The sequence below is a fragment of the Enhydra lutris genome, unplaced genomic scaffold (assembly GCF_002288905.1).
Source record: "Enhydra lutris kenyoni isolate GAN:26980312 unplaced genomic scaffold, ASM228890v2 scaffoldscaffold4, whole genome shotgun sequence".
Lineage (NCBI taxonomy): Eukaryota > Metazoa > Chordata > Mammalia > Carnivora > Mustelidae > Enhydra > Enhydra lutris.
Window position 1 is genome coordinate 34093924 of NW_019154088.1, and position 18200 is coordinate 34112123.

Here is an 18200-nt window from a genome sequence, read left to right on the forward strand (position 1 = left end):
TTGGACTCACATAGCAGGAATGTTAAATCTTTTGTCATAGCCCCATAGGTCTCTGATGCTCTGCTGATTGTACTTAAGCTTTTTCTCCCTCTGCTAGTTACATTTTTTTATTGTTCTCTCTTCCAATTTATTGATTCTTCTGTACCCCCGTCTCTACCTAACTCTGTCGCTGGCATATCTACTGACTTTATTTCAGTAGTTAAATTTTCAGATTTTCTATTTTTCATTTATTTCAACTGTATTCCTAATTGCTAGTCAAAGTATGTCTATTATGGTTAACTCAAAATCTTTGTCATCTGGTGTTACTATGTATTTTCTTCTTTTCATCCAGTTTGAGACCTTGCTGGGTCTTGGTATGATAGTTGATCAATGCTTGGGCATTTTTATATCATAAGACTATGAATCTTACTTAAAACTTGTTTCAGCTGGCTGTTTCGCAACACAGCTCTCTCAAAATAGCAAGGTGGTTACTGCCTCACTATAGGCAGGTGGACAACTGCAGAGGGGAGCGCCTCATTGCTGTTAGGTGGAATTAGGAGTTCTGGTTTCCTATGTGGTGTCCACTGAGGACACATTAGTCATTACTGGTAGGGTTAGTCTTATTACTGCTGGGTGATGGTAAAAGGCCTACTTCTCCAGTAGGCTTCCTCTCATCTATCCTGGTGGGGGAGGAAGAGGCACCTCATATGCTGGGTAGGGAGAGAATTCCAGGATCCTCAAGTAGTCTTCACTGACATTGTGGGGGGTGTGGGTGGGGGACGTGATCAGCTGACAGAGATGAAAATATTGGCTTTTTGGTTGGCCTTCTCTACTCTTGTGCGGTGTTGGGATTGCCTCATTGCAGTCTCATGAGGGTGATAGGCTAGGCTCCCTAACTGACCTGCGCTGTCAGGCATGGGGAAGGGAGTCATAGTATTTTCTTCCATGTTTGGTTGGTACAGTAGAGCAGTTACTGTCTAAATGTTTTTTGTCTTTCTAGGTTGCTCCTTTCCTGGGCTTTTGGCTAGAAAAAGAGGGCTTTTGTTGGGGTTCTTTTGGTCAGTGCTTGTTTCTAGATTCCTATTTCAGATCCAATTTGGAGATACAGGAGACAAAGAGAAAACTTTGAGAACCCATCATCATGTCATTTCATGGTCCTAAGTTGGTCTGTCTTCCTCTTCACCTTTAGGAGTCCTTTTATGTTTGTTTATATATAATGCCCAGAGTTTTTGTTGTACTTAAGTGTGACAAATAAGGAGATTATGTCTCTTTGATCTTCATAGAAATGAAATTTCCCACTGTACAACTTAATGGGTATCAGTATATTCACAGATAAGTGCAATCATCACCACAGTCAATTTTAGAACATTTTCATCAAAAAGAAACCCTGTACCCTTTAGCTATCTCCCTATCACATGTCTTTGTGACTGGTTTCTTTCATCTAACATAATATTTTCTAGGTATATCTACAGTGGAGCATGTCAATACTTCATTCCTTTTCATGGACAAATAATATTCCATTATATGAATATCATATTTTATCCATTCATCCATTGATGGACATTTGTGTTGCTTCCACTTTTTGGCTATTATGAATAATGTTCCTGTAAACATTCATGTACAAGTTTTTGTCTGGATATACCATTTCATTTCTCTTGGGTATCTATCTACCTAAGAGTGGAATTTCTGATCATACAGTAATTCAGTGTTTTACTATTTGATGAACTGCCAGATCGTTTTCCGTAGCAGTTATACCATTCCACATTCCTACTAGCAGTGTAACAGGGTTCACATTGTACCAAATCCTAACTACAATTATTATTATCTTACTTTCTGATTTTAGTCAACGAAGTAGTACCTTTCTGTGGTTTTGATTTGCATTTCTTTGATAATGATGTCAATTATCTTTTCATGAGCTAACTGGTTATTTGCATATCTTATTAAGAAAAATGTTCCTTCAGATCTTAATTTTTTAACTCAGTTGTTTTCTAATTATTGATTTTTAAAATTCAGTTGTTTTCTAATTATTGATTTGTATGAGTTCTTTGTATATTTTAGATTCAAGTCCCTTATCACATATATGATTTGCAATTATTTTTTCCAATTCGGTAGACTGTCTTCTCACTTTATTTATAGTCTCATTTGAAGCACCAAAGTTTAAAGTTTAATGAAATCCTATTTATTTATTTACTTATTTTAAAGATTTTATTTATTTATTTGAGGGAGACAGTGTGTGAGTGGGTAGGATAAGAAAAGGAAGGACAGGGAGAAAGAATCTGAAGCAGATTTCATGACTGAGTGGGGAGCCCAACCTGGGGCTTGTTCTCAAGCCCCTGAGATATGACCTGAGCCGAAACCAAGAGCTGGATGCTTAATCAACAGAGCCATCCAGGTACCCTGAAATCCAATTGTTTTTTTCTTTGCTGTTCAAGTTTTTAGTGTTATATGTAAAAATCCCTTTTATTTATTAATTATAGCTCCATAAAGCTAGGGGAAAAAAATCTTAGCAAAATCCAAGGTCATGAAAATTTACCTCATATTGTCTTAAAAGTGTTTTATACTTTTAGCTCTTACAATTAGGTTCTTGATCTATTTTGAGTTAATTTTTGTATGTGTGTAAATATATATATATGTATGTGTGAGGTAAGAGTTCATTTCATTCTTTTGCATGTGGCTATTCAGTTGTTTTGGCACTGTTTATTGAAAAGACTATATATATACATATATATATATATATGTATATATATGGTGTGTGTGAGGTAAGAGTTCAATTTCATTCTTTTGCATGTGTTTTGGCACTGTTTATTGAAAAGACTATTCTTTCTCCACTGGATAGTCTTGGCACTTGTCAAAAACCAGATGACCATAGATGTATAGATTTATTTCTAGAATCTCAATTCTATTCCATTGATCAATACGTCTATCTTTGGTACAAGTGCCATACTGTTTGATTATTATTTTGTACTGTTTTGAAATATGGAAGTGTGTGTATTCCCACTTTGTTCTTTTTTCAAATGTCTCTTGCTTTTACTAATACTTTTCTGTGTTTTTTAAAATAGAAAATCTATTTATAATTTTTCTTTACAGTTTCCAAAGCACTTTCACATGCCTCATCTCAACTGAACTTCACATCGTATTTGTTACATAAAGTATATTACACTTGACAAATAAGCAAACAGGAACAAAGACCCCAAGTAACTCGCTTAAAGGGAAATACCATGTAAGATAAGCCATTAAAAACATATACTGAAAGATAAAGACTTATGTACTGAACACTGTACAAGGCACTTGGATGTCTTTTAAAATGAAATGAGATAAAAGTGAGATAAAGTACCTGCCCTCTAGGAGGGGCTGATAGTCTAGTGCAGTGGTCTTCAACAATTTTGCTCATGCACTCTCTCTATAAGAATTTTTAAAAACTATGTATTAAATTGACAACTATATGAAAATTTTCATCACAAGTTTAAACTTGCAAAAGACATAATTTCCAGTGTATTGTATGTTACATGTATTTGTCCTTTAAATATATTTTCATCAAATTGTAGAGCTACAGATTTGGCTGATACAATATAGAAAAAATGCCTGCTATTAACTTAATGACAAATCAATTAGCCATCATCAAATTCACTTTCTGTTAGAAAATGTCTGACACTTTATGTGTCAATTTAACTGAACATATTAATGCAAATCTTCATGACAAATACCTCTCTTCTGAGTTACAACTCTAAGATAGACATATTTGATACAGGAACCTTGACATGAGCTGGTTGCTAGGATGACAGAAAATGAAGTACCTTTTAATATTTCCTGATTTGCCATCAGAGACCCCCCTCAGAACATGCCTTCTTGAATGAACTTTTTTTGGGTGACAAACCTTCTGGGGCAATATAGGACTTGGGTGAGTGTATGGTATGCCTTTCTTTTACAGAGTTGAGGAATAGAAAAGGTAAGACTGTAGAAGCGTTCTAAGGCATTAATTTTAGTAAAATCCAGGATCTGGAAATTAATCTCCTCAAAACTAACCAAGTCAATGTGCCTCCTAAAAGCCTTGGTATAGTGCTGAAGATATTCATATCTTAGATGGAGACCACTTGTCTACTGGTCACAACTGTGAGGAAAATCCAGATCTCCTAAACCTAGGAGTTTAGTACTCTCTAACAATATACTCACTTATAAAAAAAAGTCAACAACTTTCCTTTCAAAGTCCAAACTGCTTCTGTCTTTGCAGATAGGATTTAAGGCAGAAACAATAACACACCTGGCATTAAGTTGTTGAGTCTCCTAAAGTAATTCTTCTAAAATAAGCTAGAAGGTATGTGGGGGGGCAAGATGGCAGAAGAGTAAGGGACCCTATTTCAACAGGTCCCCTGAATTGAGCTGGATATCTACCAGACCACTCTGAACACCTATGAAATCAGCCAGAGATGTAAGAATATATCCAAATCTTTCTCAAAAGAATATCTCCCATAGTTGGTTTTGTGGTGTAAAGCGGGGAGCTGCGATTCTGCAGGCAGATATCGGAAGTTAAATGGAAGGTGGAGGGAGCCTCCAGGATCTTGCACCACTAGAGCACAAAACCCTCCCGTGCTGGGGACTGGGCAGAGACTTGAAGACCTGGAGCATTGGGAAAGGACTTTAGGGCAGCCCCCAGACTGAAACCTGGAGCTGCGGGGTGGTGTAGGCGAACTGACAAAAGCTGGTGGTTGCACAAAGGGAAGAGACGTGCCTAGACCAGGAAGTGTGGGCTGGGAATACTGGTGTGGGGCACACAACCAAGGATGTTGTGGTTTTTAGCAGCACAGACAAAAATGGAGGCAATGTGGTTGGAATGTTTACGGAAAAACAGGCTGCGATCTCTCTGTTCTGAGACAGAAGTTTGGATATGGTCACTTCTGCTCTGACACTCAGAACAGACACAGAAAGCTGCCAGGGAAAGCCACCATGGAACAAAAGCGCCCCAAAACTGGTTTGCATTGAGCCTATCCCCCACCAAAGGGGGGCAAGGCAACTCTGTACAAATAGGGTTGCCTGAGTAACAGCCCAGCAGGCCCCTCCCCAAGAAGACAGGCTAAGAGAACAACAGGCCAACAACCCTAAGGTCCCTATAACACAGGTGTTATCTTGCTTGGGTTGTGGGCAATAATTTGCATTAGGTACATTCCCTCAACTACCCCTCAACAGAATAACTAAGAGGAGGAACCCCCAAAAGAGGAAAATTCAGAGACTGTGACCTCTGCCATAGACCTAATGGATACAGATATAAACAAGATGTCAGAAATAGACTTCAGGGTAATAGTTATGCAGATAATAGCCAGGTTGGAGAAAATCATTAATGGCAACATATATTCTCTAAAGGCAAAAGTGAGAGCTGATCTGGCGGAACTTAAAAATGCTAACAATGGGGGCGCCTGGGTGGCTCAGTGGTTTAAAGCCTCTGCCTTCGGCTCGGGTCATGATCCCAGGGTCCTGGGATCGAGCCCCGCATCAGGCTCTCTGCTCAGTGGGGAGCCTGCTTCCTCCTCTCTCTCTGCCTGCCTCTCTGCCTCCTTGTGATTCCTATCTGTCAAATAAATAAATAAATCTTTAAAAAAAAAATGCTAACAATGAGACCCAATCTAATCTAGATACTCTAACAGCTTTGGTAAATGAGACAGAAGAATGAATTAGTGATCTAGAAGACAAACTGGTAGAAAAGAAGGATCAGGAGGAGGTCTGGAGAATGAAAACAATGTCAGATTATTGGGATTCCTGAGAAGGTGGAGAGAGAGAAGACTAGAAGAAATATTTGAGTAAATCCTGAGAATTTCCCTAATCTGGGGAATGAAACAAGCATTCATGTCCTAGAGGCAGAGAGAACACCTCCCAAGATTAAGGAGAATAAACCAACGCCTAGGCACGTAGTAATAAAACTCACAAATCTTACAACCAAGGACACCGTCATAAGGGCATTTAGTGGGGAGAGATTCCTTACATAGAGGGAGAAACATCAGAATAATGTCAGACTTGTCCACAGAGACCTGGCAAACGAGAAAGGGCTGGCAAGACATATTGAGGGTACTGATGAGAAGAACATGCAGCCAAGAATACTTTATCTGGCAAGGCTGTCATTTAGAATGGATGGAGAGATAAACAGCTTCCAACACTGGCAAGAATATATGACCACTAAGCTAGCCCTGCAAGAAATATTAAAGGGGGGGGTTCTATAAAAGGAAAAAGACCCCAAGAGTGATATAGAACAGAAATTTACACAGATAATCTGTAGAAACAAGGACCTCACAGGCAACATAATGACAATAAAATCTTATCTTTCAATAATCACTCTCAATGTGAACAGCCTATATGCTCCCATAAAATGGCACAGGGCTGCAGAATGGATAAAAAGACAGGACTCATCCATATGCTGTCTACATGAAACTCATTTTGAACCTAAAGATACATCCAGACTGAAAGTAAAGGGATGGAGAACCATCTTTCCATGCCAACAGACTGCAAAAAAAAAAAGCTGGGGAAGCAATTCTCCTACCAGACAAATTAGATTTTAAGCTAAAGACTATAGTCAGAGATATAGAAAGACACTCTATCATTCTTAAAGGGTCTATCCAACAAGATCTAACTATTGTAAATATCTATGCCCCCAATATGGGAGCAGCCAGCTACATAAGCCAACTATTAACCAAAATAGACATATTGATAATAATACCTTAATTGTAGGAGACCTTAACACTTCACTCTCAGCAACAGACAGATCATCTAAGCAGAAAATCAACAAAGAAACAAGAGCTTTCAATGATACACTGGACCAGATGGATCTCATAGATCTATACAGAACATTCTATCCTAAAACAACAGAATACTCATTCTTCTCAAGTGCACATGGAACTTTCTCCAGAAGAGACCACATACTGGGTCACAAATCAGGTCTCAACTGATACCAAAAGACTGAGATTATTCCCTGCATATTCTCAGACCACAGTGCTTTGAAACTGGAACTCAATCACAAGAAAAAGTTTGGAAGAAATTCAAACACTTGGAAGCTAAAGACCATCCTGCTCAAGAATGTTTGGGTCAACCAGGAAATCAAAGAAGAACTTAAACTATTCACAGAAACCAATGAGAACGAAAACACATCAGTCCAAAACCTATCAGATATGGTAAAGGCGGTCCTAAGGGGGAAATACATAGCCATCCAAGCCTTGCTCAAAAAAAAAAAAAACAAAAAAAACAACAACAACAGAAAAATCCCAAATATACATACTATCTTTACACCTTAAAGAACTGGAGGATCAACAACAAATTAGGCCTAACCCACACATGAGAAAGGAAATAATTAAGATTAGAGCAGAGATCAATGAATTAGAAACCAGAAATACAGTAGAACACATCAACGAAACTAGAAGCTGGTTCTTGAAAGAATGAATAAGATCGATAAACCATTGGCCAGATTTATCCGAAAGAAAAGAGAAAGAATGCAAATTTAATAAAATTATGAATGAAAGGGGAGAGATCAATACTAACATCATGGAAATAGAAACAGTAATTAGAAATTATTATCAACAGCTATATGCCAATAAGTCAAGCAACAAAGAAGAAATGGATGCATTCCTGGAAACCTATAAACTCCCAAGAGTGTAACAGGAAGAAACTGTCAACCTGAATAGATGAATAACCAGTAACGAGATTGAAGCAGTGATCAAAAACCTCCCAAAAAACAAGAGTCCAAGGACTGACAGACTCCCTTGGGAATTCTACCAAATATTCAAAGAAGAAATAATACCTATTCTCCTGAAGCTATTTCAAAAAACAAAAACAGAAGGAACAGTTCCAGACTCTTTCTATGAGGCCAGCATTACCTTGATCTCAAAAGCATGCAAAGACCCCATCAAAAAGAATTTCAGACCAATATCCCTGATGAATGTGGATGCCAAAATTTTCAACAAGATTCTAGCTAATAGGACCGAATAGTACATTAAAAGGATTATCCACCACAACTAGGTGGGATTTATCCCGGGGATGCAAGGGTGGTTCTCATTCGCAAATCAACCAATGTGATAGAACACATTAATAAAAGAAGAAAGAAGAACCACATGGCCCTCTCAATTGATGCAGAAAAAGCATTTGACAAAATACAGCATCCTTTCCTGATTAAAACTCTTCAGAGTATAGGGATAGAGGGGACATTCCTCAATTTAATAAAATCCACTTATGAAAAATCCAGTGAATATCATTCTCAATGGGGGAAAGCTGAGAGCCTTTCCTTTAAGATCATGAACACGACACAGATGCCCATTCTCACCATTATTGTTCAATTTAGTACTAGAAGTCTTAGCAACAGCAATCAGAAAACAAAAAAGAAATAAAAGGTATTAAAATTGGCAAAGAAGAAGTCAAAAGCTCTCTCTTCGCAGATGACATGATACATTACGTGGAAAACCCAAAAGACTCCACCCCCAAATTACTAGAACTCATAGAGCAATTCAGTAATGTGGCAGATACAAAAATCAATGCACAGAAATCAGTTGCTTTCTTATACACTAACAATGAAACTGTAGAAAGAGAAATTAGAGAATCAATTCCATTTACGATAGCACTGAAAACCTTAAGATACCTTGGAATAAACCTAACCAAAGAGGTACAGATCTATACTCTAGGAACTACAGAACACTCATGAAAGAAATCAAAGAAGACACAAAAAGATGGAAAAACATTCCATGCTCATGGATTGGAAGAACAAACATTTTAAAAATGACTATGCTGCTCAGAGCAATCTATACTTCCAACACCATCCCAATCAAAATACCACCGGCATTTTTCAAAGTCCTGGAACACATAATCCTATACTTTGTATGGAGCCAGAAAAGACCCTGAATCGCAAAGGAAATGTTGAAAAAGAAAAACAAAACTGGGGGCATCACGTTGCCTGATTTCATGCTATATTACAAAGCTGGGATCACAAGACAGCATGGTACTGGCACAAAAACAGACACATAGATCAAGGCAACAAAAGAAAGCCCAGATATGGACCCTCAACTCTACGGTAAAATAGTCTTTGACAAAGCAGGAAAAAATATCCAATGGAAAACAGGCAGTCTCCTCAATAGATGATGCTGGGAAAATTGGACAGCTATATACAGAAGAATGAAACTCGGCCATTTGCTTTCATCATACATAAAGATAAACTCTAAATGGATTAAAGACCTCAATGTGAGATAGAAATTGATCAAAATCCTAGAGGAGAACACAGGCAGCAACCTCTTTGACCTTGGGCTGATATCCAAGATCTATAAAGAACTTCTCAAACTCAATACCCAAAAAACAAATTATCAAGTCAAAAAATGGGCAGAAGACATGAACAGACACTTCTCCAAAGAAGACATACATATGGCTAACAGACACATGAAAAAATGTTCATCATCATTTGCCATCAGGGAAATTCAAATCAAAACCACACTGAGATACCACCTTACACCAGTTAGAATGGCAAAGACTGACAAGGCAAGAAACAACAAATGTTGGAGAGGCTGTGGAGAAAAGGAAACCCTCCTACACTGTTGGTGGGAATTTAAGTTGGTACAGCCACTTTGGAAAACAGTGTGGAGATGCCTGAAAAAATTAAAAATAGAGTTACCCTATGAACCAGCAATTACATACTGGATATTTACCCCAAAGATACAGATGTAATGAAAGAAGGGCCATATGCACCCCAATGTTCATAGCAGCAATGTCCACAATAGCCAAACAGTGGAAAGAGCCAAGATACCCTTCAACAGACAAATGGATAAAGAAGATGTGGCCCATATATACAATGGAATATTACTCAGCCATCAGAAAGGATGAATATACAGCTTCTGCATCAACATGGATGGGACTGGAGGAGATTATGCTAAGTGAAATAAGCAGAGAAAGTCAATTATCACATGGTTTCACTTATTTGTGGAACACAGGAATAGCGTGGAAGACATTAGGAGAAGAAAAGGAAAAATGAAGGAGGAGTAAATCGGAGGGGGAGATGAACCATGAGAGACTGTGGACTCCGAGAAATAAACTGAGAGTTTTAGAGGGGCGGGGGTGGGGGGATGGGTTAGCCCAGTGAAGGGTATTAAGGAGGGCACATATTACATGGAGCACTGCATGTTATATGCAAACAATGAATCATGGAATACTACATCAAAAACTAATGATGTACTGTATGGTGACTTACATAATAAAATAAATAAATAAATAAAAATAAAATAAGCTAGAAAGAAATAAGAAATCATTGCTTCCAAATAAAAATACAATGATATCTGGTATTATTTAAAGACAATACCTCCCAACCAAGACCAGCTACAAAATCTTCATATGCTTGACTTCCCCCTGTATTGGTGAGAATTGAATGTTTGTCTTCTTGTCCTTCAGCAACATAAAATACTGCGATCTTGTGGGTCTCTCGACTGTAAAACAAAAGATAACACCATTTATTTAATCATTAATTTATTCACTCACCCAATAATTAAGTCCAATGTACAAAGTATATGGCAATAAAAAGATGAAAATGAATTAAATCTTGTAATCTACTGATGAAGGTATGTAATTTTAAGTAAAAATTAGAAAAGTTATAAACTTGCCAGTAGAACGAAAGAAAGGTGTGATTACTTTTGACTGGAAAAACAGAGAGACACTTAAAGGAGACAGTAACACTGAGTTGAGTGAAGGCAAGTGAATCTGACAAATGAAGAGGAGAAAGAGAGGAAAGACATGTGAGTGCATGAAGCATCTGAGGAATTACCTGTTGTACAATGTGGCTAAAATCCCAGAGTTAAATGGATGTATTTTAGAAATAAAACTAAGTAGGAGTATAGAGATGACTGATAAATGATCTATTTCTTCAAAGGGCAGAATAAGAAATTTATACACAAATATTACAGAATTGTATGGAATAAGTGAAAATCTCTTAGACATTTTCTTTTTACATTTTTTCAAATTAAAAATGTTAATAAAAACAAATTTCTCATATGACATTTGGCTTTCCAAGTTAACTAGGGCACACTCTCTTTGGTCTAGGATGATTTAACAAAGCTAATGAACTTTAGGACCAGAGGTAATGTTTTCACTACTATAATATGTAGAAATTAGGAAGCAAGCAAAGAAACCAGATCCAACAAGTAAGAACTGAAATTACTTTAAAAAGTTAGATAACCAGATTTTCCTATCTTGAGGAAGTTGTAAGGTCATGATTGTGGGTTTCAACATCAGCAACTTAAAATCAGGAACAAAGATTATTAGCTACTTTCACTAATGGCAATATTTCACTTTATGGTGGGAACACTTAGGCAATTTTTGGTATATCCATTGTATTGTTAAGATAATCTAACCTAAATAATAAAATAAAATTGGGGTGTGCCTTCCAGAATTACAAAATAAGTATCTCAGTGGACCCTTTCTCAAGCAGAACAATTTAAGTGGTGAAAATGATTTCTATAAAATCATTTAAATTCTCTGCATATTGTCCTAAGGGCATATAGCAAATGGAAAAACATTTATTCAAGAAAACCTACCAAATCTAGTAAGAACAGAATGAGTCTTTGGCATCTGAGCCATGACTGCTCCCTTACCTCAACCCTTTACTTCACATTATACCTTTACCCTAGGCATTCTACTCAGACCAAGATAAGGGTTCCCTCACTCCTCCAGTTCCCAGACTGGGAATATGGTTTCATCCTAAGAGAAGAAGGCTGCTGGCTGTGTTTCTCATCTTCCCGAGATCCATGCTGCACAAGATCTATTCCAGGCAGCTGTGACTGAGAGAACTACATCTTCCTTAACTCAGCCAGCTCCCTCTCTTACAATGGAAGCTCTAGGTGCAAAAGGCTGAGTCTGTGCCAATTTTCCCCACTCTAGCTTACCAGTGGGCTAGAGGTTACATACCAGTAGATGAAAGCTAAGAAGATGAAGAACTGCCAATCCTTCCCTAACTGTTCACTTATTGAGTGAGGGTGTTACTCCAGGAAATTCATAGGAAGATACAAAAGATCCAGAATATCCATAACTATCTTGAAAAAGAAGACAAAGTTGGAGGATTCATAATTCCCAAATTTAAAACTTGCTACAAAGCAGCAGCAATCAATGCACTGTGGTAGTGTGATAAGAAGTGACAAACACATGTATATGGAACAGAATCTTTGATCTAGAAATAAACCCTTATATTTGTCATCTATTGCTTTTCTCACAAGGATACCATAACAACTCAATGGGGAAAGAAGAGTCTTTTCAACAAATAGTGCTGGGGCAACTGGATATGTACAAGCAAAATAAAGAAGGTGGACTGTTACCTTGCAACTTCCTACCTCACACCAAAAACAACAAACAAAAAGGACATTAGATCTTAATATAAGGTTTAAAAATATAAAGTCTTATAAAAAAGTTTATAAATCTAGTATTCATGGTAAAAAACTGTACATGAATGTTCACAGCAGCATTTTCCATAATATCCAAAAAGTAAAACCAACTCCAATGTCAATCAACTGATGAATGTATAAACAAAATGTAGTATACCCATACAATGGAATATTACTCAGTAATAAAAAGAAATGAAGTGTTGAGACACACTGCAGTATGGATGAACTCTGACAACACTATGCTAAGAAGCCTGCCACAAAAGACCATATATTGTTTGATGCCTTTTATATGAAATGTCCAGTACAGGCACATCTATAGAAATAGAAAGTAGATTAACATTGTCTAGAGCTGGGGAGTGGGGGAAGAGGATCGCTGGCGGTAATGGGGAGTTACTAGTAATGGGTAAGGGATTCTTTTTGAAGGAACTAAAATATTCTAAAATCAGGTTGTTGTGACAGCTGCACAACCCTGTAAATATACTAAAAACATGTATACTTTTTAAATGAACAAAATGTGTGGTATAAGAAATACATCTCAAAAAAAAAAAAAAAAAAAAGGAAGAAGTATACCATAAGAAAACTGTTAGGAATTTAACTTGGAAGCATGATCCACTACATGTAAATTTTGATCATGGCAGAAAGGGAACTTCTCAGTGTTCTTACTCTGTTTCTGTTTCACAATCCAAGTAATTCTTTGATTATTTAAAAAATTTTTTTTCAGGTATAGGGCTATCAATTAGAATAAATCACAATTTATAAAATTAGGAAGCCTTAAATAGAAATGTTCACCTAGTACTACATAAATCTATTAGCAGGAAGAAAGGTATGTGCCATGTAGAAAAAAATAGGACATAAATCTTTACTGTTGGGGTCCATTATCAAAGGAATGAGACTGAGACAAAGTGAAGGTTATGCAAAGCTTTATTCTATGCCAAGCATTAGAAGTTAGACTGACCAGCCAGGGGAATGAGACTCAGACAAAGTGAAAGTTATGTGAAGCTTTATTCTATGCCAAGCATTAGAAGTCAGACTGACCGGCCAGGGCCGCTTCCGAAGAGAGCAACCCCCTCCTGATCTCCTAGGCTGGTTTTATAGGGCATAACCGCAGACCCAAGGTACGTGGCTTCTATTGTTAAGGCGTTTACTCCCGGAATCGATACCCGGAACCATACCAGGAACTACGGGGCGTTTATTCCCGGAATGAAGTCCGTGGATGTAAACAACAATATGGCTACCAAGGCAATATGGAGTTGCTCTGGCTAAGCAGGCCCTAATAGTTAAACAGGTTTTAACATTAAATTGGCCCTAACATTTACAATGCAAAAGTAAAAGAGAAATCACCTTTATATTATCTATAACCTTCCTACAATTTGTAAAAGCAGAACTCAGCTGCCCTTCACGTCAAATTTTAATCTTTCACCATTCTCTTTTATTTTTCTATTTACCTAACTACTGCTGCCAAAATGTTTGGTATATTGCCATTAACTTAATATGTACAATAATGAGTAACTAGGGAAAGATACCAGAAAAAAAGCCATAAAATTAACAAACTTGCAACTTACATGCAACCAGGTAAGAATATGTATAGAACTGGCAAAATATTATGAGCTTACTATTGGAAAATTCAAGCTGAAGCCTACTAAGTTATAAGACTTCGAAATTCCGGCATATACACTGTGATAGAAATAATAATACAGGGGCACCTGGGTGGCTCAGTCAGTTATACGTCTGCCTTCAGCTCAGGTCATGATCCTGGGGTCCTAGGCTTGAGCCCCGGATCAGGCTCTCCACTTAGCGGGAAGCCTGCTTCTCCCTCTCCCACTCCCCCTGCTAATGTTCCCTCTCTCGCTATGTCTCTCTCTGTCAAATAAACAAAATCTTAAAAAAAAAAAAAAAAAAAGAAAAGAAAAAGAAATAACACAAATTTTGAGATTTGAAATAAAAAAAATCTGGCGTTTCAACCAAGAGGAACAGGCATCAATTAATCTAGTTGAAGAAAATAAAGGATCTATAAATGGTCCAGGGAGGTAAGAGTATAAACAACGTCACTTTTTAGTTTTCCTCTCTAGTCCATCAGAAAAGTATAAGCATACCTCAGAGATATTGCAGGTTTAGTTCTAGGCTATAATAAAGTGAATACAGCAATAAAGGGTATATAAAAGTTATGTGTATACTATAGTTTATTAGGTGTGCAATAGCATTATGTCTAAAAAAGTACATACCTTAATTTAAAAACCACTTTTTGCTAGAAAATGCTAACCATCATTTGAGTTTTCAGTAAGTCATAACCAGTGATAATAGATCACCACAACAAATATAATGAAAAAGTGTGAAATACTGCAAGAATTTCCAAAATGTGACAGAGATGCCAAGTGAGCAAATGCTGTTGGAAAAATGGTGCTGATAGACTTCATCTCCTGCCCTTTCTAACAGTCTCTTTAAAGTTGTAAAGACATGAATCAAGGGGTTGGGTGCAAGAAAAGCAAAGACAGAAGAAGGGATAATAAGAACTGGTGCAACAGTTATAAAAATCTAAGGACAAGAGAAAGGAAATGGTCAAGTTTGGTGACTGAAATGATATTTCTAAACACAATCAAGAAAATTATGAGGAGGATCTGATTTGGAAACAAATTGGTGACCTGGAAAAGGAAATAAGGAGGCAGGTAAAATTTTGTAATATGCAGCAGCACAATCATGACAGAGAACTGACAGACAGAAGTACATGGAAAGAATGGGATTGAGAATTGGGATATCCCAATGAGAGGAATAACTATGTTAGGGGGTTCGGAGGTAAAAGATGAGCCAGTAAAGACAAATTTGGAGTAATGCCAGAATTAGGAGTTGAATGAGGTAACTGTAGTGTTACAGAAGCCAGGGGGGAGAAGAACATTTTAGAGAACAGACAGTAGTATTAAATTAGGGGATATAATACTCAAGGGGTTTTTAGGGCAGTGAACTATTCTATAGCATACTGTAATGGTAGATACCTGTTACTTTACATTTGTTGAAACATACACAATGTACAACACTGAGAATAAACTCTAAGGTAAACTATGGATTTCAGTTAATGTATCAGAACTGTTTGACCAATTTTAGCAGATGTTATCAAACTGATACAAGAGATAGAAAAAAGTATGTGTAGGGGGAAAAGGGTATGTGGGAACTCTCTGTACTTTGCAATTAATTATTTTGTAAATCTAAAACTGCTGTAATCTTTTAAAATGCTTATTAACTACATGTAGTTAATTAGAGGAATCAAAGTTATGTGTATAGATTGAGCACTGAGAAAACTTTAGACTTGATGGTCAAGGTACTAACCTTCAGAAGAATAGTTTCAGTAGAGCACTGAGGTCTGGAACATATGGTGAGCAAGAGAGCAAAAGAGTTATGATTCCTGCCCTGAAGGACATGCCCATCTAGTACCAAAGATAAATTATCATGGGGAAGAGTTAGGATATGAGAACCCACAGATTATTTAGAGAGTTACTGTAATTATTCTGGAAAGAATAAGAATATCTAATAATAATAATACAGTGTGATAAATGTTATGACAGGGAAGTGTTACAGGACTCTGTGAGAGCACATGGAAGATCCACACATAGACCAGGGAGGAAGGTAAAGAGAGGTAGTTTAGGGAAAGGATTTCAGAAAAAATCATCTTTAAGCTGAGACTATAAAAATGGACAGGAGCTATACTCTGAAAAATTTTATAGCCTAAGACCATTTCATTGTTAAAAAATAAAGAATAAAAGTAAGACAAAAACATTCAATTCTAGAAGAAAAAGAATATAAAGCTTATAAATAAATAATAGACAAAAATTAATGAGTTAGAAAACAAAGTAGAAGATAATAAACGAGAAACTGTGTCTTTTAAAAAATTAAGTAGATTATTTACATCAAGACAGAAAAGCCCACTGTGATGGTGATGCATAATTATAACTCTAGTTTAAAAGTTAGAAAATAAATGTTTTTAAAATAACCATAAACATAACAATTTGTTATTGGAGAACTACCAATAACCTAAAATGTGAGGAAGAAGTAAAAGTATAAAGTTTCTGTATGCTATCTATCAAGTTGTAATCAGCTTAAAATGTTATAAATATAACATATTTTATGTAACCCTAGTGCTAACCACAAAGGAAAAACCTGCAGCCCATAAACAAAACACTATGATAAAGGACTCAAACATACTACTGCAAAAAGTCTTTAAATTTCAAATGAAGACACTAAGAGAGAAAGCAAAAACAAAGGATCTACAAAACAGAAAACAATGAAAAAATGGCATTTGTAAGTTTTTATCTCTCAACAATTACTTAAAATGTAAACAGATTAAGTTCTTTAATCAAAAGACACAGAATGGCTGAATGGACCAAAAAATGAGATCCAAATGATATGCTACTTACAGGATACTCATTTTAGCTTTAAGCACACACAGAGAATAAGAATTGAAGGTACAGAAAACAATATTTTAAGCAAAGTATAAACAAGAGAAAACAAAGGTAGCTATATTTGTGTCAGACAAAATAGACTGAGTTAAAAATGGAAAAAAAAAAAAAAAAGACAATGTAACTACCATAAAGATAAAGGGGTCAATCCATCAAGAAGATATAACAATTATAGGGGAGCCTGGGAGGCTTAGCTGGTTAAGTGACTGCCTTTGGCTCAGGTCATGATCTCCAGGTCCTGGGATCAAGTTCCCCATCAGGTTCCCTTCTCAAATGGGGAGTCTGCTTTTCCCTCTGGCCCCTCCCATTCTCATGTTTGCTCTCATTCTCTCTCTCTCAAATAAATAAAATCTTAAAAAAAAAAAGAAAGAAAGAAGATACAACAATTATAAATATTTATGCACCCAGCACTGGAGCACCTAAATATATAAACCAAGTACTAAAAGAAAAAGGAAATACACAGAAATACAATAATAGCTGGGGACATTAATACCTCACTCTCAACAAGGGACAGATCATCCAGATAGGAAATCAAATAAAGTGAATTTGAACAATACTACAGATCAAATGGACTTAACATATACAGAACATTCTGTCCAATTGCAGCAAAATACACATTCATCTCAAGTGCACATGGAACATTTTCTAGGATAGATCATGTGCTAAAACACACGAGTCTAAACAAATTCAAGAAGACAGAAATTATATCACCTATCTTTTCCAACTACAAAGTAATTAAACTAGAAATCAATGAGCAGCAGGAAAGTTGGAAAATTCGTAAATACATGGAAACTAAATGACACACTCCTGAACAACCAATGGGTCAAAGAAGAAATCAACAGGGAAATTAAAAATATCTTGAGACAAACAAAAAAGGAAATGTAATAAACCATAGCTTCTGGAATGTAGCAAAAGCAGTTCCAAGAAGAGAGCTTATAGTGATAAATACACACAAGAAAAAAAAAGTATCTCAAATAAACAACCTACTTTACTTACACCTAAAGGAACTAGAAAAAGAATAAACTAAGCCTGAAGTTAACAGAAGAAAGGAAATAATAAAAATTAGAGCAGAGGGGCGCCTGGGTGGCTCAGTGGGTTAAAGCATCTGCCTTCGGCTCAGTTTGTGATCCCGGGGTCCTGGGATGGAGCCCTGCGTAGGGCTCTCTGCTCAGCAGGGAGCCTGCTTCCCCCTCTCTCTCTGCCTGCCTCTCTCAGTCTACTTGTGATCTCTGTCAAATAAATAAACAAAATCTTTTGGGGAAAAAAATTAGAGCAGAAATAAATGAAATAAAGAAAGGAAAATGGAAAAGATGAAGAGCTGGTTCTTTGAAAATATAAACAAGATTAAAAAACCTTCCGCTAGACTAACCACAACAAAAAAGGACCCAAATAAATATTACTA

At 36.6% G+C, this 18200-nt stretch overlaps 1 protein-coding gene across 4 annotated transcripts in view; it reads right to left on the reverse strand.

Annotated features, from left to right (window-relative positions):
• Positions 1 to 18200, reverse strand: part of LOC111158948 (Ral GTPase activating protein catalytic alpha subunit 1) — a 246811-nt gene that overhangs the window by 61671 nt on the left and 166940 nt on the right. For all 4 annotated transcript variants that reach the window (XM_022521311.1, XM_022521309.1, XM_022521306.1 and 1 more), the window contains one exon: positions 10286 to 10409. In XM_022521311.1, the coding sequence (XP_022377019.1) occupies positions 10286 to 10409 (124 nt within the window). The remainder of the gene's footprint in view (positions 1 to 10285; positions 10410 to 18200) is intronic.